The sequence below is a fragment of the Myiozetetes cayanensis genome, unplaced genomic scaffold, assembly GCF_022539395.1.
Source record: "Myiozetetes cayanensis isolate MyiCay16 unplaced genomic scaffold, myiCay2020 scf18, whole genome shotgun sequence".
NCBI classification, from domain to species: Eukaryota; Metazoa; Chordata; class Aves; order Passeriformes; family Tyrannidae; genus Myiozetetes; species Myiozetetes cayanensis.
This window is the reverse complement of record NW_026087389.1, coordinates 7,102,612-7,127,413: the sequence shown is the minus strand read 5'-3', so window position 1 is coordinate 7,127,413 and position 24,802 is coordinate 7,102,612. Positions and strand designations below refer to the sequence as shown.

The 24,802-nt window shown below is 43.2% G+C and overlaps 1 protein-coding gene across 2 annotated transcripts in view; it reads left to right on the top strand.

Moving 5' to 3' along the window:
• SYNPR (synaptoporin) overlaps positions 1–24,802 on the top strand; it is a 102,930-nt gene that overhangs the window by 5,273 nt on the left and 72,855 nt on the right. The window contains exon 1 of one of the 2 annotated variants that reach the window (XM_050312676.1): positions 18,231–18,249. The exons of the other annotated variant lie outside the window; for it this stretch is intronic. Within the exon in view, the coding sequence (XP_050168633.1) occupies positions 18,247–18,249 (3 nt within the window). The 5' untranslated portion in view covers positions 18,231–18,246. Of the gene's footprint in view, positions 1–18,230; positions 18,250–24,802 lie in introns of those variants that run through there. 2 annotated transcript variants of the gene reach the window in all.

The following is a 24,802-nucleotide window of genomic DNA, read 5'->3' as shown; positions in this document are numbered from 1 at the left end:
CTTCTGAGCACACACCAGGCTATCAGTAATCTGCAGGCGGGGAACTCTGCTGGACAAGTTATTTTTTTTTAGGAAGAACTGGGAGGTGGATTTTGCCGTTAGACATCAGGCTCTGTGGTGTGTGGATAGGAAGGAATCGAAAAAGTTTTTGTAGTCTCACTGAAGGCAGATGTGAAAGCCATATGTCACTCTGCCAGTGGGACTGGGATAAAGGCAGCAGAGGCACTAACAGTGCCTGTATGGTGTTTTACCTTGTGGTCTGAAAGTCACAACTTTCAGGGAGTCTTGTGATTCTGAGACCTCTGACTTTGATAAACCATATGGTTTTAGATCAAGGTAGCGGAAGAAGGATGCAAGCTCTAAAGACTGAAAAGCCCGAACACAAGTGAAAGAGCAGGAAATCTGTCTTATGATCCCATGGATTTACACAGCGTGCAGAGAGCTGGCTGCTTTGCTGTTCACATGCATGTTTATCTGCGTGCATATCTGCTTGGAAACTGAGAACTATGCTCATCAAAGTTGCTGTTAAAATGGTAAAAATTCTGGTACAGAGAAAGATAAAAGGTCAGCAGTGCCTGACCACATTGCAAATAAATGACATCTTTCATCTGGAAAGTGCTACCATTTTCCATTTAGGCTTGTGTTTTGATCACGGAAGAGCTGATCTTAGAAGGTTGCCTAACAATTAATTTAAACCCTCATGATTCTCAAGCAGCCCAGAGTGGGACCTGGTATAAAATAGTTATGTAGAATTAGCACATATGGCTGAGAGACAGGGCTCCAGGAGGAAGGACTTTCTGGAGTTATGTGCTGCTGCTGTGGAAATACCTGGGTGAAACTGGTGAAGTCTCACCGTAAGCCATTTCGATGGCTGCCATTATCCAAGTGTGGCTGTTTGAAGCATTAGGAATAGAAGATGAGGAAAGAGACTCATTAATGCTAAATTTGATTATATATGCAAACCAGGTTTCTATGAAAAGAGGAACAAAAATGATCTGACTTTCAAACTAGCAAGAAGATGTTTGGAGATAGAGGGTTCTGCCATTAGACAAACACAGTTAAAGTCTCCTTGACGATTTTTATGAGGACGGTGTTTCAGTCATCACTTCTGTAAATCAGCATCTGCATAATTGGAGCCCCAGGTAAAAGCCCTGCATGTTGACATCTCTGGATTCAGATGTTGCAGTCAGGGGAGGACAGGCTTGGAGGTGCTTCTGATAAAACCATTTCATCATTTGGTTGCTCTGGTCTCTGGCTTAACCAGGATTCATGGCACTCTGTGTGATCCCAGGGGGCAGGAGTCCTCCTGGTCGCTTGGTGAAGTTCTCCATTCTGCTCCAGGGGAGAGAACCTTCTCCTGACACAGGGGAAGGGGAGAGGCAGAAACCAGGTAACGTTGGGCTCTGCACAGAGCTGGTGGTGGCACCTCTGCAAGCTCAGCATTACCCTTGGGCACCAAATAAAAGTGGTCCTGTCTTAGTATGGTCCTGGGGTGCAGTGTGGAAAACAGCACTTAGCCGTCTGCCTGTCTGTCTTTCTGTCCAGCCCACCAGCTGCCAAAGGGGTCTCCATGGATTTTGCTCTCGGGGGGGAACTACAGAGTGCTGATAAGAACGTTATAGAAAGGAACATACAGTGTGGAGGTGCTGCGTTTAAGGTGTTTGTTCGAAGTGGCATATGTGCTGCAAAGTGTGACATAGTTGCTAAGGTGACAGCTTGCTTGCTTTTTGGCAAAAGCAAAGGAATACTGAATATAGGCAAACTGTAAGGTTTTGCTTTAATTTTTGAGCAGTTTTATCTTCTGGCCATGGTAGAGACTTCTCAGGTTTGTCTTTAGAAGCAGTGTTTTCCCATTCAGAAGACTTCACTTGGTTAGAAAACCTAAAGGTGTTTGCCATTCTTAAGGAAAAGCTTAAATCTCATAAAATGGTGGAGATTCCAATTATTATAACTGTACTATTTATGGCATTGAATGGCTTTGGTATACAACATTCATTTAAGTAAGGAAGTATTCTCTAAGGACATTTTATATAAACAAAAAATATCAGGTGTTACCTCATTAGCAGCCTGTGGATGCAGGCACATCCATGAGCACAGGCACCAGAAGATTTTTGCATGTAGTATTTGCATGCATTTGCAAAGTGCTCAAACCTAAGCTGGAATGGATAGTGAGGTGAGAACTCCTGTGGATCAGGCTCTGAATTTGGTTGTGATGAGATGGAACAGGGAGTCTTGTGTCAGACAGCTTGGGTACTGCTGTGGTGGAATATTTTCATAATGCTGCTAGGGGAGAAGGATCAGCAGAGGATTAGACTGACGTGGCCCCTCAGGAGAGGGGGTTTTCCAGATGAGCAGCCATCTGTGGCATGAAGGAAATGTTATGGACCTTGTGTGGAGAGCAAAGCAGAAAGGTCTCACAAGACTAATGCCAAATTTGGTCCTTAAAGCAATGGGGTACATGCAAGATCCAGGAAAATGGGTCAGAAAAGGCTGAAGTAATGTGCTCATTGCCCTTTACTGTTTTACCTGTCCTTTGTTTGTGGTGTTCTGGTGGGTAGATAAATGTGTTTCCTGAGCAAGCTGTTCTGTCTGTGCCTTTTCCAAAATGCCTTAGCATCTGGGAGAAGACTGTGTTGGAGGCAGAGCCTGTGGGAGCTGCTGAGCTAATGCTGTGGGGAGCAGAAAGTGCTGCTGCCTGGAGCTTGGGATAAACGCTGGGGGGAGCTCTGTGGGCTCCTGTTCCTGGATGAGTCCTGATGCAGATGTCCCAGTTCCCCTTTTGTCAGGGACAGCACAAGGCAGAAGTTAGTGAGGATGTTTTCAGAGTGATCAGAAACCATGACACTCTACACAGAGGGCTTTTGCTGGGGATTGGAAATGTCTCTTTGATAAGAAGAGCCCAGTAAGCATCCTGATCACTAAGATGTACAGTGGTGAGGTAGTCTCCTGTTTCTCCATGTTAAGGAAGCAGGAGAAAAGCTGAAGCAGGAAGATTTCAATGAAGTGTTATACATTTTCAGATGAGAGGTGCACAGTCCCAGACCCGCTGTCAGAAATAAATCTGATTTGGCTCTCTTGCAAAAGTCCCTACCTGTCAACTTGATCTTTATTCTATGAGAAATACCAGAGTCTGCTGCAAACAGCCTGACTGAATATTCACTAGAAGCACTCAAAAACATGAAGTATTGAGGGTGAAATTCTGCCCAGAAGATTTCAGAAAGAAATGTTACCCAGCATGGGCAAGATCATTGATACGTCAGGAAGAATTTATAGTAACACCTCTTCAGTAGCCTTTTGAATTTCAAAGAGAAGTTTATTGTGTCAGTCCTTAGACTTCCCTTTTACTGATGTTGATGCTTTCTAATTTCTCAGGTGATGCAAATCCAAAGTATCTTTGGCTTGAAGTGATAAACCTCAGCTCAAATCCTTTGTCACATGCATGTTGAGTGTTTGTACTGGAACCCCATGTTTGACACTGCATTTGACAGTCTTCGTAATATTAGGTGAAAAGCCTCTGTGATATCCCAAATAATACTATAGAAGTAGCAAAATCTTTCTTGCTAGGTTCCCAAAAACCAAGGAGATAACTGGCTTCTTGGTTCAGTCTCCCTGAAGTGGGTCCTATTTGGTTTATAGCTGCCTCAAACATTCAAATCAAAACACCTCAGGATGCCAGGAAATATCTTATGGTTATTTAACAAGCAAACTTGAGCCTTGCTTGGACTATTTTCAGAAAATCTTCTCCCTGGCTGTGTGCTGGAGGTATGCTTGAAGCAAAACCAAACAAGTCCCCCATTTGTGTGTCAGTCTAAAACCACATCTTTGCTTACCCCTGCTCCTCCCATGCAGAGGCTGTGTTGCACACAGAAACCTATTGCTCTGTATCAGTTTTTTATCCTATTTAAAACAACCTTTGTATGGAGAGAGGGGTAGCTTGAAGCAGTTGAACATGGCAAGGTCACACCCCCATGGGCATCATTCCCCCTTATAGTCACAACAGGGAGGTATCTCGTGCACAGCCCAATGGGCTTAGGTTTGATACTGGAAATTGGCTTATTACTGCAGAATATGTATATTGCAATAATTATCCTTTGAAGTTGAGCTGTTTCTCCAAGTGCTTTTTTAGGGATTGTGCCTGAAAGCCAAAGCAAGCGTGGGATTCCCCCACTGCCAAATCCAGCAGCCGATAAATCCGGCAGAACTCTCCTGATTGCCATCTCCAAGGGCAGTCAGCATGCTGGAATGGAATTAGGTCCCGGTTTGAAAGAGCATGCCTGCCAAAAAATTAAACAATGGATGCCTTCCTGTTTAATTTTAACATTTTAATTAAATTCTTTGCTGCTGTGTGCCTTTGATCTCGGCGAGCTGATATACGTGGTGTGTGCTGTTGTGTCGTAGCAGCGTTTTGTTCTAATCTTGCATGCAGACACAAGGATGCATCTGAGGATGGATAGAAGTGCAAAAGCTGCACACTGCCAAGTACCGAGCGCATCTCAAGCTGCCTTTTCCAACTGGTGACCACAGGCATGTGGACAGGGAGATTACTCATGAGCATGGCTGAGCAGAGCTTCTCTCTGAACATATTCTCTACTCCTTTTTAATCTGCTTCTGTGAACGGTGCTGCGAGAAGGGTTTCCTTGATGGATTTACTCACTGAGAGGGTTGAGGCCAAGAGTGGAGATTTTATTGCAAAACAGATTTAATTTCAAGTGGAATAATTAATAAACTTTGATTCTTCAGTCAGAGAGCAGAAGCAACGCTGTATGATGTTGACTGGGCACATCCATCGACTGGTCCCGGCCAACTGCCCGGTTTGGGAGCGTTTGGCAGCAGCTGCCTTTCTGTGCAGCCAGGCACAATGTGGGCACTGAGCAGCTTCAGCCAAGCAGCCCCAACACAGCCCATTTCTAAGTGTGTGGAAAAGTCTTCAAATAAGACGTGGTTACAGGTCGTTTCCCCTGTGGTGTTTGTGGCTGGGCTTCGGCGTTGGCAGGAGGAGGGAAGTGAACTGGAAGGAGGCAGTGTGTTCATGGCAAGGAAAGGTATTAGAGACAGTTTCCTCGTGGATTATAGGCTGGGGCAGGTGGTTGAGGATCATGTGGAATATTTGTCTTTTGCGATTTGGGCTGTACCTAAGATGTCAGGGAAGAATCTGTCATTGCTACATCAAAAAGAGTCATTGGTAGAGCTGATTTGGGAGAAGAAATTTCATTTCCTTGAGGGAAAGAGAAGTTTTAATCTAAATTTTCTTGGAAAACTGGCATTCTGGTGAGATCCTGAATGAAGAAATATTTGTGCCAGAAACTACAATATTTCAGCACAAAATATTTCTGTAAAGAAATATTCTGTACAAAAATGGTGATTGGGTCATATTCTCCTTCTCTGCACACCCTGCTGTGATGGCCTAGGCTAACTCTTTCTGGAGGAGTTGCTGAGGGATCACATCAAGGGGGACCCCCCTGCCCACTGTGGCACCTGATTTCCAGAGCAGGGGCAGTATGAGGGGCCAACCCAAACTCCTTGATGGCACAGCTGTGGTGCTTCCAGGGTAGATGTTGCAAGCCCTTAGCGCTGGGATTTGCAAAGAAGAGTCAACATTTTTTGAGATACGACAACTTGTTTTGAACAAGACAGTGAGTCTGAAATTTAGAAAATTGTTTTGGTGGAAATTTGTCATCTGACTTCTGTGTAATGCGTGCAAGCTGGTGTTGTAGCCTATGCGTATATTGCGCGCCTTGCCGTTTTTTTGGCGCCAAAGGTGGAGTTTTCCAGAGCCGCACTGAGGCAGCACGGTCCACTGAGCAGAGAATCAGCACTCCTAAGCCTCCTGGTTTTGCTGCGTCGGCTCCACGGTCTGCGCGCGGCCCCGCTGCTGCCGTGGCAGCCTGTCACTCGTGGCAGGCGGCTCTGCAGAGAGGCCGCCCGTTCCAGCACAAAATCTGTGCCTGTCCAGATTGCGAGGCCCTGGCAGGCAGCAGGAGCTGGCTTCACGGCGGGCCGACATATGCAGGGGACGCTGGCTGTGCCACGGGGCAGAAAGCCTCCTGCCGCCGCCGCGCGCGTTACGGCGCTTCCCAGGGAGGGACGATGCCGTGGAAATGAGATCCTTGCCTGCGGTCCTCTGCAGCCGAGCGGTGGTCCCCTCTGTGGGAAACAAGTGCTGTCACCAAGTGCTGTCACTGCTTTTTTTTCTCCCCTTTTTTTTTTAACCATCCTCTTTATCGTGGTTTTCACAGCAGAACAGCAGCAACGGTAGAGCGAGATGGGGTTTGGATCTTGTGACAGAACCGATCCAGCACAGACTGTGTTGCTGATGAATCAAATAGAAAAGCTCTTTCTATCATAGCTCACCATGGCATTGGTCACTCATTTCTAAAAACAGTTTTCCATCTCTTTGTTTATGTGCTCATTAGTTCTGGCCACCCATGGGTGCAGCAGCGTTGGTTGTTCATGCAGCTGGAGAGGCTCTGACAGAGCTCATAAATGTTTATTACGCAATTTAGTCCCCCAAAAGTAGTGACTCAGCAATGATCAGACATCTCTCATGGGACAAACAGTTCCCAGCTATTCCCAACTTCCATTAAAACCTGTGTGTCGCTGGGCTGCCAAGAGGCAGGACTTGAGTACCCCACATCTGTATTGCTTCTGCACAGAGAGATTGCTAAGCATGTCCTGGGTGTTAGGACAAGAGTACCCTTGCTCATTTAAAAGAGATTTTTTTTTTCCTGGGGATTTTTAAACTCCACCCCGTGATGCGCTTTGGGATGCATTCAGCTTTCTCTTCTGAATAGGGCTCCAGATGATGGAAATAAATTATCATAAATTAGAATAGATTGCACTCTTCAGCATCTCTACATCTGTCATTATGTTTCTTTAACAGTTCAGTTTAACATTTATACACACTCTGACAGCAGCTACTGGTGTGTATGCTATAAATATTGGCTTGCAGAAGACATTAATGGAGTTTAGGTAAACGTTTGATGCCGCTGAGATTCTGTTCCATATGGTGGTATGCAGTGAAATCAGATTCAACGTGCCACGTATAGTGCACACGTATTCCCTATAGACTGGCCTCCTGGAATTGCATCAGCTCACTACCCTACCAAGAAAGCACAGGTGCCTTCAAAGAGGAGAGTGAGATTCTTGCAGTCTATTCCGGTTTTTACCACCTGTATTGACTGTGATGTTTAAAGCCAATGTGTAGCATGTAGAGATAGAAAAGGCTCATGGAAAAGAGGCATCTTGCAGAAGCAGCAGTCAGGAATTAGGCGACATTATGGTGGGAACATTATGCTTTGAATATGTCTAAAGAAAACCCTTGGGATTTTCTGGACAAGATGCCATTTTGTTAGGCAGAAAGTGAGTAACAGGGTAAAGGCTTTGTGCATTGGTTGGTCACAATTGCTAAACCTGAAATTTATGACTCAACCCATGGTGCAGCTGTTACCAAAACTACATGAGGTAGCATGGTGTCAAGGTTTGAGGAGTCTGGCTTGTGTCCTTCTGACTTACAGGAGGATAAATAGCTGAGGCCACCATGGCAAGAGGCAGGAAGGAATATATTCTGGTCCTTCTAGTGTTCCTTTCATAGTTCAACAGAATTTGGATGTCTCCCACAGGTTTGGGGTTTTTTGTTTTGTTGGTTTCTTTGGTTGGTTGGTTTGTTTTTTCTTTTCTTTTTTTTTTTTTTTTTATTTTGCTAATTGCAACCCCTTGATTGGTGTGCCTCCTTTGCAGTATACCTCCAATTTACCCCACTTTCAAGCTAGCAGGAGGGTAAGAGGTGGGTTGTCTGGCTCAGCACTGCAGAGGGGCAGTTGGGGTGAAGCAGCCCAGTCTCTGCTCCTGATGTAGGGCCCTGGGAATTTATTATTTCTCTGGCTCGTGCCGGCCCCGGGGCACATCTGCTGCAAGAGAGGAGCGCGGCTGCTTCGTCTGCCCCTGTGTAATGCAATGTAAGTAATGAAGTAACCGTAATGTACAAACTGACTCAAAGCAGGGCAATCTGAAGAGAAAGTGCTCTTCACACTGTAAATTGCTAAAGGTCTTTATGTTGCCAGTGAATTAAAAATCTTGAGAAGAAAAAACCCTCCAGTGCTGTAAGTTCAAGATGCATCTTTTAAAAGCTGCTGGTGGGGAGAAGAAGAGATAACTTATCTGAATAAGAATGTATTTAAACTCTCTCTCTTGTACAGTTCTGGGCTACTGCAAAGAAAACAGTGTATTCTCCGTTGCTTGGAGAGCTGTAGACATTTTTGTGTAGACTGAATAGGTTTCTGTGTTGATGTTACCTCTTTTGATCCTAATCATTAGCCAGGTTTTCAGTTCTTTGCAGGTTATTCTTTCTTTTAAAAGAAGAAGTTGCTTCAGATGTTTTGGTGATTCACTCCTGTTTATTCAGACTGGCAGTACAGAGGAGCCTGCTATGCTTGTGTGTCCCATGAGCAACACCCTCTGCAGCTGCCTTCTACCTGGCTGGGCAGAAGCCCCTCTCTTACCATTTCTCAAGTTTCCAGCTTTTATCGTTGCTCTGACTGATTGTGTGGTTCTTCTGCCTTGACCTTCCTTTTCTCTCTTGTCCCTGCATAAAAAATATTTCGCAAAACCATTATCAAACTCCTTCTGCCCAGAGCAAAATCTTGCCCATGATTTTCCATTGAACAGTTAGTTGTGTCTGAGCTCGGGGCTGGCATTTAGGTCTCTTGAATGATGCTTTAAAGAAACTAAACTGTATTTAAAGAAAGGCAGCTTTTACATTGGCCTGATGTTAAAGACGTTTTAGCCCAGCCAACAAGATTTCATGGTGAGCCTTGCTCCAGCAAGGAGCCCTTCAGCCTTCTCCAAGCTGAAAGAGAAGCTGGACTCTGGGGACCAGTTTCAAAGCGTTGAAACTCTTTTATCATTATTTGTTGTGATTTTTTTTTTTCTGCATCTTTTGACTCTTTGAGGCCTGGACAATTAAGACCTGCACAGTCTGGGTGCAGCTACCACAGGCAGGGATTTCTCCATGATGCCCTCATATAAGCCTCTGAGTTTGGGAAGGAATGTGCAGCAAGAGGAAATTCCTGTAAACAATATGCACTGGATCACTTGTCATGGGAATATCCCCTTCAATTGTGTACTTGATTTATTGCATTTTTTTAAAATTTAGCTCTCAGCTACACTGTAAAGATACTTTTGGCTGGAGGGAAGAGGAAGGAGCCCTTACTGTGGGTGGGTTTATCTGCTTATTTTCAAATATGCATGACGTTCTCATAGGAAATGGGTCTATGTACTTCTTTTTCATTAAACCTTTTAGCTTTCACGTATGGCTGACATTCATAAATTCCAAAGCTATTTCTTTTAGGCTTTCTGTCCACATTGTAAACCTGGAGATGACCTATTCCTAGTTCCTACTGTCACCTGTCCCTGGCTGAAGGGCCCTTCAGGGTAGGACAGGAGAAAAGTCATACTTTTTGCACTTCAATCAGTGCTCGATCTCAGTTTAAAAATATCGCAAGTGAAAAACATGGATGTGAGTCATACAGAAAACACCCTTCATTTCTCAGGGAGTAAAAATATCAGAAAAACACATTCTTCAGATGTTTCCTCCTGTTGAGAGGTAGCCACATCTAAGAATTCCGTTTGAAGTGTTCAATCATAAACATTGGTTTCCTGCTGTCAGGGTGACCACTGGATACAGGAGACGCCTATTAAATGTTAACAGCTAGTATTCTGCCAGAGCTATATCAGTCCTAAGGGTCTGGCTTCTCTTACATGAAGAGAAGGTGGAGAATGCTGTGACTTCACTTCTTGGGTCAGGATACTCCAGTGATAACAGTCTGCAGTAAATGCCTCACTTCTGGAAAGTTCAGTGCTCACTCTGGACCTAAATACTCGTCCACATCTAACACATCTGGTGTCATATTTCAGGACAGCATATCTTCATGCTTTTAGGGGAGTGATTTCTTTCTTATCAGTCATTGGTTTTGCCCCTCAGGGGCTGGGAGACCATGATTTTGTATTAGCTTGGCTTAGTGGTGTATTTGAAGCAAGTGCGTTTTAAAATGCGTATGCATTTCCCTGTGTTTTTACAAGATTAATATTTGAAAGGCTATTTAATACAAAAAGGCTGAAAATTATTTAAATCTGAGACATGCTGGAGAGATCAGAGGACTCTTATCAACTGTTGAATTAGTAATGTTGAATTAGACATGAGAAAATCCTTTTCAATTTAAGTGGCTTTTCTCATAACTTTTTACGTGTTTAATGTCTTCATTCATCCTTCTAATAATTGTTCCAAGTTCTGCTCTCCTCGACTATCCATGCAGATGTGCACAATGCACACAGTTCAGGCCCTGATACATTTAGCCAAGCTGTACATCTCTGAGGACCATCAGGGACACCTCAAACCACTTATCTCAGGTGGTCATTTTCCCCCGTGGATGCAAAGATTGAGCCCTTCATGAATAATTTCATACTTATATTTGAAAAACCTGGTCTTGCTGCTGTCTGAAAGAGTGGAGATCATGAGTGCTCTTCAGTTTAGGCACTTCAGCATTATCTTCCAAGAATCTTAAACCTAAAAATTTGAACTGGAAATAACATTTGCATAATATTTTGTAAGGATGCTACCGCGAGACTCTGCGAGGGAAATTACAAATATTGCCCCTTTTTTCTTCATAACTCTTGGAGGGGGTCAACCTCTCTCCACGCCCCCTTGATAACGAGCTGCTGTGAGAGCTCAGCAGAGCAATGTGTGTCCTGGTCGTACCAGATGGATCTCATTTGTGTTGCTGTTCATGGCCATGATAGGCAGCAAATGTAGTGGAGCCTGAGGCAGCACTTTGCTGCCTGAAGTTGATGCCTGATGAATAACAGAGATAAATAAGGTGAGAGTCTGCCTTTGCTTTTCCCTTTGAGTGTGCGCATGAGTGTTAGGTGGCCCCTGTTTGAAGAGACAATGTGAAATGAGCTTTCAAATATTTCCTTGAAGTTGTCTTAATTATTTCATTATAATGGTAAGGAACAAAGCAGAAGAATCAATACGCCTAATTATTACATCTAAATGCAAGAGAAATTAGTCAGTGAACTTTCCCTTCTCTGGGGAGGATTAATCTTCCTATGCTCTATTTCAAATGTCTTCCAGAAAAATGAAAGGCTTATCACCTAGGAAACACGCGGTCCTAATCGCTCAGGTCTGCCTCTTGGATTTACTGACGGTGAGGGGACTCTTGGTTGATCTTCTGAAGCACAAAATTAGATTGTTTTGCTTGTGTTTAACCGTTGTAGCTGAGTTTTGTAGTTGGGTGATTTGAATGACAAACACAATTGGGGCATGAGCCTTGTGTCATCCCAATACGACTTGGCCAGTGCTGGATGAGCTGTGGGGACCTTCTCAACACCAGGCAGTGCCATGTGGAGGGGATGGGTTGGATCCTAATGCAGTGCTGTCAGTGGGGCAGTGCTAATTAGCTCTGATTCTCAGCAATTAAGTGCTGTATTGATGAGTATAATGCTTACAGAGCTGTCTTGTTGCCTTTTTGATAGCTATTTGAGACTTCAAGATGATGACATTTTTCTGTGGCCTGGTGGCACACAGCCACAAGATGATTACAGGTGATCCTGGTGGGACTTGATTCTTCACCCTTGAATTAGTCACTGAATCAAAATGGCAATATTTCCTACACACAAGGTTTTGTATGGCAATAAATTCTGGTTCTAGCTCCTTGCTTTTGTTTTGCACCAAGCCAATAACATCTCGTGATACTTCCTACTATACAATTTGAAGCTGCGGCACAAATGTAAGATGTTTTCAGATTAATTGTTTTATGAATAAATTAATCTTTACATTAAATGTGTTTAACCTTCCCCCCCCCGCCGTAAGGTCTTTGTGTGGATGTTGTCATTTGTTGTCATGTGTCATCCTGGTGGAAATCCAAGTCTTGAAGCACTAAGATGTGCTTCCCTAGAATAATTCCACATTTTTGCACAGTCAGATCGTGCCTAGCAATAGAAGGGTTAAGTTTATTCCTCGCCTGCAGACCCAACTTAGTGTAAAAAAGACTCAGAAGCTAAAATATGAAGTCTAAATAAGAGAAAAAAGGTCTACTTCTTTGCTTGGCGCTGGGGAAATCAGTCTTACAGTTCACAAACTGAGATGACAGCTTGCTGTAGGGAAAACTTCAGTCCATCATTATTTTGTGGTTTTGGGTTGCTTTACTCATGGCAGTTTATTAATTAGTTTCTATTTTGCACTCTTTCTTAAAAGAAAAAGATTTCAACTCATTATGTATCACCCTTGTACCTTTCTTCCTTCCCAAATTACTTTGCATCATGGTCAGTTCCCATCTTCCCTGGCTGTCGAGCTGATTAACTGAGTGATGCTGACTGGAGGGCATGGGACGGGCCACTGATGCACCACCTGATTATGTGGTCATGGAAACCCCTGGAGGTAAGACCTCTGTTATCAAAATAAATTGGGATTTTCTGCCAACTAATGGTTGGCGAAGCTTGCACTAACGCTAGAATCTGCTGGATGATGCACTATGGAAGCCAATTAGCCTTTGCTGATAAGCTAGGCTTTGATTAAGCTCTTTTAGGCTTTCTCATCGCAAGAAACATGTACTACTCATTGAACATGCAAATGTATTTGCAGTGTGTAATTACAAAATTTTCTAAAGGAGCGACCTCTTTTAAACAGGGCTTTTGTTTCACTCTTATTCCTTCATTGCACTTACCAACTCAGTCACACAGTCTAATTCAGCAAACATAATTGACTGGTTTGAAGAGTTAAAATATCCTGTTGTTGAATGCTTTATGCTTCAAATACTGATTATAATGAAGACCGCTGCGGTGGGTACGTAGGCTCTCTGCAGCCACTCTGAGAGCTTGCCCTTTGCAGCGAGCCTTTGGGACACAAAGGGCTGGCAGTGCTGGGATCTGCAGCTCCAGCCAATTTAAAAGTGATCTTGTCCTAATAATGCTGAGAACAAACTCTCTTTCTGTAGCCATAGGAAGGTATAACTTACCCTGCTGAATGTGCAGCTCGTTGCACTTGATGGGAATTCACTTATTGATCCAATTAGCTCCCGATCTCTTGGCAAGGTGCTTGTTATAATTAAAATTGATTATGGATGTGTATCGTGTCTTTAGTCTTTGATGCTGGTGATTTGGATATTATGGCCTGCCTTCTGTAGCTGATAATGGACTGTGAAGAGCATCAAGGAGTTAATGTATGTTCACACTCCTCAGGGATACATTTTCTGTGTTACATTCTCATTTGGGGTGTTGTTAACTGAGTGACAGTATGACGTTGCTTACCCGGTCATACATATTTTGATAGCTTTAGTCACTTTGTCTAAGAGATTGCCCGAGCTCGTGTATCTGCCTCTATCCATACCATGGTGCTTTAGAAAAAAGCCTAGGAAATGGATATTTTCTTTCCAGGTCTAATTCATAGTTACAGTCCTGGAGTGTAACAAAGGCATTCCTATGGCTACATGCATATACTTCCTAGTTGTGGTGCCTTTAGTGCATTGCATGCCTAAAAACATGGAAATCAGTTATATACTGTGTTTATACTGATGGGATCGAAGTTTGGCATAGTTAGCATTTTCTGGTTGAAAAGCCTGGAAAAATTCTCAAATCAGAGCAGTAGAGACACAGAGAACAGAGGCCCATCTACACTTTCCCTGTTGTACATCTCATCTCCTGTGGTGTGGCTGCAGACTCAGAGGGGAGGGAGGGCAGGAACAGAGCTAGTTCCAAATTCACCATTTCCTGACCTTTCTCCCCAAATCTCCCAGTGCTGCACTGACACCTGGGGTAGGGGTAATGGTCTGTCAGAGTGTGTCCCTGCTGTCACAGACCCTCTGAGATGCTCTCCAGGGTTGGGGTTTTTTGTGTCCTTTTGGTGGTTTTTTATAAGGCTGGAGGAAACCAAGGGTCTGACCCTTGCAGAAACCTGTGGTTGTGAGTCCTGCAGGAATAATGCTGTGATACAGGTTTAGCCCCTTTTGCAGGCTATGACTGATGATTTCAGCTCCTCATACCTTAACTAGTGCATTCAAGAAATGCCTGAGATGAAGAGTGTGGTCATCCTTCACTTGTGAGGCATTGCTTCCCCAGTCTCTGCCCTCTTGCTAAGCCAGCTCTCTCTGCTCCTCACACAAATACACCCAGGGTTTCAGCTAACGACCACAGAGCACACTTCTCTCAAGTCATGTGTCTATTCTCTTCCAAATTAGCAGTTTTCAGGTGTCCCACTGGACATTTGGCCTAAAATAGCCCGAACACTTCCATTGTTTTATGATCATTGCCAGCTCTCATGCCTGTGTGCAGGCTCCAGTGAGGCCACAGACTGAACACACGCACCACTGCAGCCTTTATTTAAATTAGATTCCATATATGTTGCAAGTAAAGGTTCCAGGACTGATGTTTGAGTGCAAATATCTGAATTATAAATTAAATTCTACAGCATTCAGGCTTAAGAAGAATTTTTATGAAATCTTAAGAATTGTAATTCTTTCCCATTCTATCAATAGTAACTGCTAACTTGAGCATATGATGCAAAAGGCACTGAGGCAAAGCATTCACTTAGAGAGAACACAAGTGCCTTTTTCATCTGAGGCAAATTAGCAAAAAAAAAGAGACAACTTCCAGCAAACTGTGGCTTCCGATCCACAAGCTGATAAAATCTGCATATTACTCACAAGTTATTTTTCCAGATTTCTAGTTCATTCTTTTTTCTTACTCAAAGATGCTGAAATTCACTTTCAGTCCTTTCAGTCTCTGTTTCATAACTAGTATACTTGGTGGGGAGGGGAAAAAACAAACTCAAAATCATCATCACCACTGTTATTATAGCTCACATCTGGCAGGTTGTGATTTGGTTGTGTCTCAACCAACATAGATTCCAAGTTGGTTTTTACTCAGGGGTAAAACTAAGGAAGAATGTTTTCCTTATTTTGACCACGTTCTGTAAAAAATGGGATTTTTCCCAAAGAGAAGGTGTTATGACAAAAAACCCTCCATGTGATTGAATTATTAAACCCATACCCTTCCCAGTATTAAGTCCAAGCCCTTCATTGCATGGGTTTTGTGCTCAGCATCCCAGCATGTCTCCTATTTGCACATTGTGCTTTTTAAAATCTGAGGTAGATGTGCACATTTTGTGCCTGTGTAGAAACATGGAGCCATTCTGAGTGTTTTCAGTGGTGGATGTGTGTCTGTCCAGGGCTTGCCCCATACTGTATTAATTGCTGTGAGGATTAATGGTACTTCACTGATTTCACTTGCCTATCGAGGGGTTGAAGAGCCATGAGCTTTTCCCAAACACAGGAGACATCCCTGGCTTGGGGAAGGGGTAACATCAGTTGTCTCATTTTGGAACTGTGAAATCAAAGGCTCAGGGAAGTGGTTTCTCACCAGAAAAGACAGTCCCTTTTGGTGTAGCAGCAATGTCATCAGAGAATCAGCTTTTCTGCCAAAAATAGCAACCACTGGCTACAGCATGGACGTTGCTGCTTAGGATAATTTGTGAGGGTATTTGGCTGCAAAGCTGGGCTTTTTACAACTTTGTGGCATTACAGTGACTGAGGACACCTTTTGATCTTCACTTCAGTCATGGGAGGTGTTTTCTGCACTTTTTTGGCATATGATAGTTTATGTGAGAGCTGCTGAGCCTGAGTTTCTGCACATCATCACTTCTGGAAAAGCGTTGTTGTTTTCAGTATTGTCCGTAGAGCAGCTGGCAGAATCAGAGCAAGTACCATAAAAGGGATTGGGTCTCATGGTCTCTAATGCTCCTCTAGTTTGGTGCTGCCTGTTGTCAGTGTATGCAAATTTGTGACTGGCTTTTACTGTGTTTTCTATCCTTAAATTTAAGTTTTATTCACTTCTGTGAAGGGATGCACAAGTGGGGGGCTGCATCAGAGGTTGTCAGAGAACATACACAGAATTTGCAGACTGGGAATATTGACCTACAAGCAGAAGATAGCAAGGGCCAGTTTAATATGTACAGCACATGGTTCCAGTTTAGAGTGGTTGGTTTGGCAGAATACTGTTCCGCTGTATTATGCATTATTTTTCCAGTCAAGGAATCATCCATACTCATGCTTTTCACTGGCTGATTATCTTCTTTGCACACCTCTCTTGCCCCATTTTCACTGCTCTCAGCCTGATCATTGTCTAGAGATGTACATATATTGATCCATCGCTCATGAGGAGGATATTTTTGGTCAAAACAAGTCTTTTTAGAACAGCTAGCAGAGTGTTCATATTTTATTCTTCCAATCTAGTCTGATTGATGTAAGAATTGAAGTGAATCTGCACATTTAGATACAGCAAAGACTGTTTTTATCCCCGATGAAATACTAAAATGCCATTAAAGCAGAATGTTTGCAGTAATTTTCTGTGTATGAATGCATAAAGGCCATAAAGAGAAGTGAACCTTATCGATTTGATGGCACTCATTATCCTAGAGCTATTTTTTCACAGGGTCCTTCTACCACAGTTCTAGACTTTTTTTATTTTCTCTTAAAATTTGCCCTGACATGTTTATGTTTTGGAGGAATTTTCCCTCCACAAGATGAAACACCATCCTGTCATCTAACTTATTTCTCTATTTCTTTTACTTGTGGCAAACTCTTGGAAGTTAAATGCTGCATTTTTGGTGGGCTTGGAGGAATGCATGATTCCATTAACCATTGGGGACTGCTCAGTACTGAAAATGTCCTGTTTATCTTCTGTTAAGGCAAACTAATTGATTATCTTTGTAAGATTTTTACCTCTCCAGTGACATGTCATTAATAAAAACAGTGTTTTCTGACAGATATAGCATTTTGTCTGTTATTATTGTTGTTGTTATTATGATTATTTTCAGTATGACCTTCATGTTGTTTTTGTCTGCTGGTAGGCTGAGCAAGTAACAATGTTCTGCAGTGTTACAACACTAACGCTCTGTTAGTATAAATTGTAGTATAAATGGAGTATAAATTGTGACTGTTGTTGTTGCATGGTGTATGGGTGATTTCCATACCCCAAGATTGGGGTCAATATGGGTAACACATCTTGTGGTTGAAGGAGGATTTCAGGAAAAACAAATGCAAAGATGTTTTAAAGAAGCACCTATGCTGGAGGGGTTGGCCTAAACAAATAGACTCAACTAATACCTCAGTGTCAGCACCTGCAAAATCCATGTAAAAATCCTGCTGGGCTGGGTTCTGATTCTCTCTGAGTCATTCCTACCAGGTGGCATCACCACAGATTGCCATGACCATCTCCCTGACTTTGCAGCAAATCTGCCACTGGCAATGGATAAAAGTTGGTATTTTTTTCACATTGTTGTGCTAAGATGTTTGCAGTCGCAGCTCTGGATGCATCCAAGGGGGAGAACGAGGGGCTCTGTGTGTGTGCCCAGCGTTCAACTGGGCTGGTACCCATCACCCAGGCAGGATAAGCGCTGCCTTCTAGAGCGGTTGCAGCTGGGATACTGTCTTGTTGATGCTATACTATTCAGATCCCTGGAAAAGATTTGGTTGCCATAACAGTTGGATTTCCTACAAAAATAAACCTGATGGTTTTTGGATGATGGGAGAAGCTTAAGACGTGGTTCACAGGGGAGTGTCTCCTCTGGATCTGAGCAAAGGAGGTGAGACAGCCTGATTGGGTTGTGATTTTGGATATCAAGCTTTTGGCACGTGCCCTTTTCCTACATCTCCTGGAGGCAGGGAGGCTTCTGCTTGGGGGCTGGGATACAGGAAAGCCAACAGGAAACCTTTCCTGTAACACCAGGAATTACTGCACCCATTTTAAAGATTAATCCTTATATTCTTAATTTAAATTTATCTTCCCTCTCAGATCCTTGAAGCTTCTTTACCTGAAATGTGCAATGGAGAACCTTTCTGCAGCACTCTGTAGGTGAAAAAGAAACCCAAAACAACATATTCAGTGGACACACTGATTTTTACTTTCTAAAATCAGAAACTGTGATTGCACTCTGTGTCCCCCAGGACCTTGTTTAGAGCAGATATACCCTCTAAGGATTTAATGATCAGAAGCGTTTTCCTCTTGTTTCACTATTACGTTTTTTTTGTTTTTTTTTTTAAAGTGAATGCTCGTAAAACATGGGCAAAATGTAAAGCTGAAAGGAAGAGAAGCCAGGAATACTAAAGAGAGAGAGAGAGAGCTTGCTTCAAAGTGTTGGCCAAGCAGCTGTTCGTGCCTCCTATTTAGCATGAATGGAAGACATAGCCCTGATTAAAAATGGTAGGTAGCAGCTGCACAGCCTGGGCTAAGGATTACCAGATGGTTAACTGTGATTGACTTGTCTCCATGGAGCTCAGTGGGGAGGGAGGAATGGAATATCTGAAATGTGATGAACATGCTAGGTACACAATTTTTTTTATAATGAATGTGCCAGATTTGTTTACATGCTTCTTGAATAAAATATGGCTGCTAGTTTGACTTAAGACAGACATCTTTAGTACATGCTATGTTGCAAAACCTTGCTCTTTTGATTGTAGGTGTGATGATTCCCCCTCATCTCTCCCCCCCACCCCGGTGCTGTGATACAGCATAAAATAATTGGTTGACAGAATGTTGATTCTGCAGCACGGGGAGGATTTGCACAGATGGGAGTCAAAATATGTCTCCTTGCCTTATGCTAATGCCACCACAAAGGTTAGGGAGAAGTTCAGAACTGAATGTGGAGTCCTTGTGCTGCTTTAGCTGTTGCAAAGTGTTTAAAGTCGGTACCTGAAGGAAGAAGATCTGGATCCAAATGTTCTGTGTGTCTGCTCCCTCTGTTTTGCAGAAAAAGTAAGCCAGCAGTTGCTACATATTCATAGTACAATGGTGCCTACATGGCTGCTTTTCCTTGACATGTGCCCATCATGGCCAAAGTGGGATTTTTTTCTACCCTGGAAAGGGCTAGAAATCACATATCTCTAAAAATACCATGGCAAGGGGATGACGCATCAACATGATTCCAAACAGCATCTTCTAACGGGGCTTGGCCAAATTTCTTGCAAGTGCCAAACAATTGTCACTCGTTTAAGCAATATGTTCTGCAGAGGCCACAGCCATGTGCAAGGTGGTGAATTCCTCATACAACCTGCTCCCTGGGGTGGTGGGAGAGGGTGGGCATTGGTCAGTCAGTGTCCAGAGCCCCTCACTCACCTCTTCTCCTGGGCAATCCCTGTGAAGTGGTGGCCCCATGACTTGGCTTTCCTTCCCCTCTCTCTGATCTCAGCTCCTTTCATATGGGCAGCAGCTCTCACAGTGTGTTCTTGGAAGATCCCTGGAGCTGTGGCACCCTCAAGGCCATGGGGTTCATGAGCAAACAGTCCCTCATGCTTCAGCCTTTAGTTCCACGTGACTGCCCTGACTTGCACGGGTGATGGAAATTACAGGTAACTAAGAATAGAGGCCAGTAATTTGGAAAGTAATACCTTGGCACGTCTTTAGGAAAAAAATAGTAATAACACTGAATAATTTAGAAATGCCAAGATAAATACCGTGTTTGAGGGAATGTGTCACCTCCAGCTGCGGGGAGTGGGAGACATTGATCGTGTGTTTCTTTATCCTCTATGTTGAACATTTTTATTTCATGTTTGCATTACTTTTTTAAAGCAAATTACAAATATGTCAAAAAGATGGAGTTGTCAATTGTGCCAACTCATTTCCTCACATTTGGGTATGAATGAAATTGCGATGCCGATTTGTCTTTGCAAGTGCTTTTTACCTAGAAAACGTTACTTTTGAGCCTGTGACACTTAGTACTTTATTATTATTCTCACCTGGATGTTGTCACTGTATACAAATAAAATAAAATGCTAGTTCAAGCTACTGATATTGATAAGCAATTTTTTTTTTTTTTACTTTGTTGGATTTTTTTTATTATTATTTTGGCAATATCAGAGCCTCCCTCTTTCTCCTTCCCAAAGTATAAAACCAAACTAAGACCCCATCTTATTTGTTGAAAGCTGCAGACTCTTGAAAGCAATGATTTAAAGGCTTATTATCCTCAAACAATACACATAAGTGCCCAAGAGGGGAGGTTGGGCTGGGGATGGCAGCCACAACCTCTACCTCTTTGTGGGATATGATGATCCTCACTGTGGGTTTCATGATTCTGGTGTAAGGAGCATCCTGGTTACAGAGGCACTGGAGCATTTCCTACGTGTTTCAAGTGCAGAAGGAAAAGCTCATGAGGAAAACGAACCCATGTTTGCCAGGATGAGCCTGAAGACCATATGAAGTTTGTGGTGCCTTTGTAAGGGCTTTTGGTCTCCCCTTGGGCATTGATCCATATGGATGCTGGAATGTGGTGGATGCCCATGCCTGGCTCTCTGGAGCAGATGGCAGGGTCCTTGTCAGGTGTATTTGTACCTTGTTTTCTTTTGTATGCTGCTGGAAGTTTAATTTCTGGGAAAAACTCAGCCTCAACATGGTCTTCTTTTCGATGTATGACAAACTGGATTAATCTTAAGTGTAAGACTGAGTAATAGATGAGAGTCATAAATCTGTTAGCAGCCACACTGAAAAGGCTGAAATATTCTGCATTTGTGGAGGTTAGGCACCGTTTGTGAAAATGAACATTTATGGTTGGGCCACACATTGAAAAAAGAGCAAAGGAGGTGGCCAGTGAGAGCTGTCTTGCCTGTTACTTGATTTTAATTTTTTTTCTGATAGCAGGGAAAGGTGTGGAAAAACACTGGTGTGATGAGAAACTGCTGTACAAGAGGGAGACAAAAGAGGGCTTGCCTTGGTTTTTGAGGTGTAATGGGCACACTTAAAAATAATCTTGCTCTTTAAACACATGAATTGAACAGCCGTTTGAGCTAATGAACCAACTTGGTGTGGCTGTAGGCGCCGTGTAGGTTAGAGAACTGCAGCCTTTAGGGGGAAGAGGCTCCTCTGCGAACATGGTGGGAAGAAAAGAAACAAAAGTAGTTCTGTGAGAAAACTAAGGAATTGATGAGAGTGATGATGATGTGCTTCCTCAGCAGCATGAGGCTTGGTGACCCTTGTGGTTGCTTCCAGCCCTGTGAGAGCCAGGAGAACACAGTGTTTGAGATTTCCCTCAATGGATGGGATGAGCAGAGGGTGGCCCTGGTCACACAGCAGGGCCTTTTTTTCTGTGGCCGCCACCATGGTCTTGAGGGGCTGTCACAGAATGTGGGGCATGGGAGGAGAAAAATCTGCCCTCTCTCTGCACATGAGGGTAATTTTTTCCTCAGTGATGCTTAGTTGGCAAAGCCACGTGTGAAACAGCCTTCATGTCTCACTGAAAAAAGGCAAGGCTGCCAAAATTTTGTCTGTTTTGAGTCAGGAAGAAATGTTGAAGTCTTGAAAGTCTGTTTGCCTTGAAAAAGATACCAACACCCCAAAACTCAGATCTGGTCAACTGAAGTATTTTGATTTTGATGCATTATACTGTCTTTTTTATGTGTGTATAAATTTTGTAACACAGTATTTTTCAAGCAAAACTGTTCATTTTGAAAACTTCAGAGCAAGGATTTTGACAATGTAATAAATTTCTCTACAGAACATGTCATCCTTCCTGTCTACAATTATGTGTGACAAATCAAAGCTTTAAGGGAAAAACACACATGCGCAATAATAGTTCTTTGGGAAATTCCTTTCCAGCTGCATCATTTACTGCATTGTTTCAATTTTAATAGAAGAGGGAAGGACTAGTATAGACCTGTAGCATATTTTGGGAATCAATGGCAATTCCTCACGAGGCTCAGTCAGCTGGTCTCTTATTGATGGGAGGGGAAGAGGGACCTGCTGCTGCTCCAACAGCATTTGGGGGGCACTCTCAGGAATATCTCCCACCACTACCCCTTTTAGCAGAAGCCAGGAGCCTTCAGAATGATGTGCCTGATGGCACCCCTGTCACTGTCCCAGTGGTACAAGGCAGCTCTGCAGCCTTGGCTCTGTGCAGGTGCCTGATTGCAAGTGGAAAGGTAAGCAGGGGCACAGGTCAGGCTGGCAGCTTTTGGGAAGAAGTATGATTCACAGGGTGGTCTTGGGAGAGATGCCTGATTTTGGAGAGTATGGATTCACACAGTGCATCCTCATGGGTCCTGTTTCTCTCCAGAAGCAACAGGCACCTCTGTGTCAGCTATAGGGAAGAGATGAGCGAGTGCACCCTAACAAAGGTGCGTTCCCAAATGGAGAGGAACATCTTGTCCCTCGTGGGAAGCTGTCCATGTCTGCAGTACTAGTGTTGTAGCTACTAGTAATGAGAAAACATGCCTGGCCATCACAAAGTGATGGGTAGAGCTTCACATGTTTCTGAAGCTGCCCTTGAAGGTAAATGTCTGTGGCCATGGTTTTATGTGTCATTTACTGCTGCATGTTATAAATACCAATAAGTGTGAAGAAAAGTGTTCCACCCTATTGCTCCAGGACAGTGTTGTGTTCTGGTGGTGCAAGGATGCTTGCCAATGTTTTTGCCATAAAACATTTTCATCTTATTGAGATACACATCAATAACTGCTTGATAACAAAGAAAAATATCTGACTGCTGCTTATGACTCCATGGTAAACAGAACAGATGCAAGTGGTTTTTCTTCTCAGTGTTGTGTGCTGATCTTTAGACTTTGGGAGGAGCAGTGCTGTCCAAACCTATTTACATTCTTTATTTTGCCATTTTACTCTCAGCACAAACCCCATCGTCTCCATGTCAGTCCATCATAGATAACTCATTGCTTGACATTTTTCCAGCAATATTTCTAAGCAAACGTTTTGTCCCCAGTAGCATAAACACTGTGAACTGGGATTTATGCTTTGTAACTCGGGGCTGGTGCTCTGTACTGAGAAGAACATCTTGCCATGAATAAAAGCTCGGTGTCCACATGTCAGGTGACTGCAGTGTCCTGCCCTCTGCACCGCAGGATTTGTCTTGGAATGAGTATGATGAATTAATACTTGGGCACTCAGCTTCTACACATGTAGTCTGTTTTATGGGTGCTTGGGTGACTCACTGGTACTCCTGCAATGTAAATCAAATCTCTTTCTTGCTGGCTGAGAGCTACCTTGAATGTAGACAGTAACAGAAATTGTCTTCTTGGAAATTGCCTTGTTTATCAACATAAATTGACCGTCAAAATGAACTGTTTGCAGGGATGCAGAAAAATGTGACAATTGATCAGTTTAAGACAAGTATACATTGATTTTATCTAAATTTGCTCCATGTTTTTAAGTTTAAAGCAGTACAGAATTGACTTGAAAGAAATTGCATCTATAATGTACGATTTCGCCTTAGCCAGAATAAGTTAAGAAGGAAAATCTTGACATTGCCCTGCTACAATATAGAATACATTTACGTATACATCCAGTGGGTGACATCTCTGCCCATAGAAGGGGGGGTTGGAACAAGAAGATCTTTAAGGTCCCTTCCAACCCAAGCCATTCTGCGACAGATTGAATATTTTAAAATGTATATGTAGGGGGAAAGTCTATATATTTATTCATATGCATGCATACACACACAGAGAAATTAAGTATACAGCACGTGTGTGGGTGGCTGCAGGAATCTGACTTTGAAGTGTCACCTCTGAGTTTGAAATGTGAACCAAACCTTAATGTGGCAAGGTGTCACTCTGCTGCAGTTTGTGTATGGATGTGCCAAGAGTGGGCTGTGTTAAACAAGGCTGGATTAAATCTCATCAGTGCTGTACAGGTCATTAGCAGTATGGATTGGCCCTTGGCTGCCCTCCATGCCCCACTACTCATGCTTTTTTTTCAGTTGGATGATTCAATGTAGTCATCCTTAAGAGCAGCCTATGGGTAGGAAATAAAGACCCTTGCTGGCGCTCAAAGGCTGCTGTAGTGTGAGCCCTGCATTTAGGATCATCCACGATGGACATGTGCAGACACTGCAGCATTGCTCTCATGACGTGTGTGATCCCTAAAGCCCCGTATTTAAAGCTTGGGCAGCAGGTTTTACGGGCATCTGTGCCTTGCATCCCTGCATTTTGTTTCCAGAAGCAGCATTCCCTCTGTGGACTGTGTCTGCAACATGAGGTGGTGCTGGGCTCTAATACTGGTCCTGAGGGGGTGTGAAGCCACACAGGACTCAGTGCCATTTGCACACGTGGAGAGATGCCTCAGCACCTCTCTGCACAGATACATCATCTCTTCTTCTGGTACAAAAATCTCATCACGAGGGATTAGAGTGTTTAGTTCGGCATTGTGGAGTTGAACCAGTTAAGCTGCACTTGGTTTATCCACGTGCTCAGATGTCTTGATGAATTCATCCTGCCCTACAGCATGTTCACGTTCTGCTGAGAATTAGATTTATGTTTTTAAATTTCTGGAAAAAAAATATAAAATCTAAATAAACAGAGTTGAGCAATTGATCTGGATTAATGGGGACCAACTCTATTAGCCTAATACAACACTAATCTGATTCCTAACTGTTAACATATTAAAGCTGCTTAATTATATGTTTGTTTGACACAATGTGGTAATCCTGTATGATTTAGGGTATATTGTCACAGCTCTTGACTTCCAGTGCCTCACCATTGATAAAAAGACAATTAAAACCCTTCAGTATGGGTTAGGCATTCACTTCACCCTTTGCTGTATTGAAACGTGGCTTGTTGTAAGCGCTGCCAAACATCCTCCCTGCTTTATAGAAACAGTCACCACCTCTGTTTCATGCATGAAAGCCAGGGGCAGGAAAAGCTGGTGTTTGCTTATGCAGGGAATGGGTGCCTGAGCTGGGAATTTAATCCAGGGTTCCCAAGTTCCCCTCATTGATTTAATGATGGAACGACCTTCTGCCCCTACTGGTGCTGCTAAC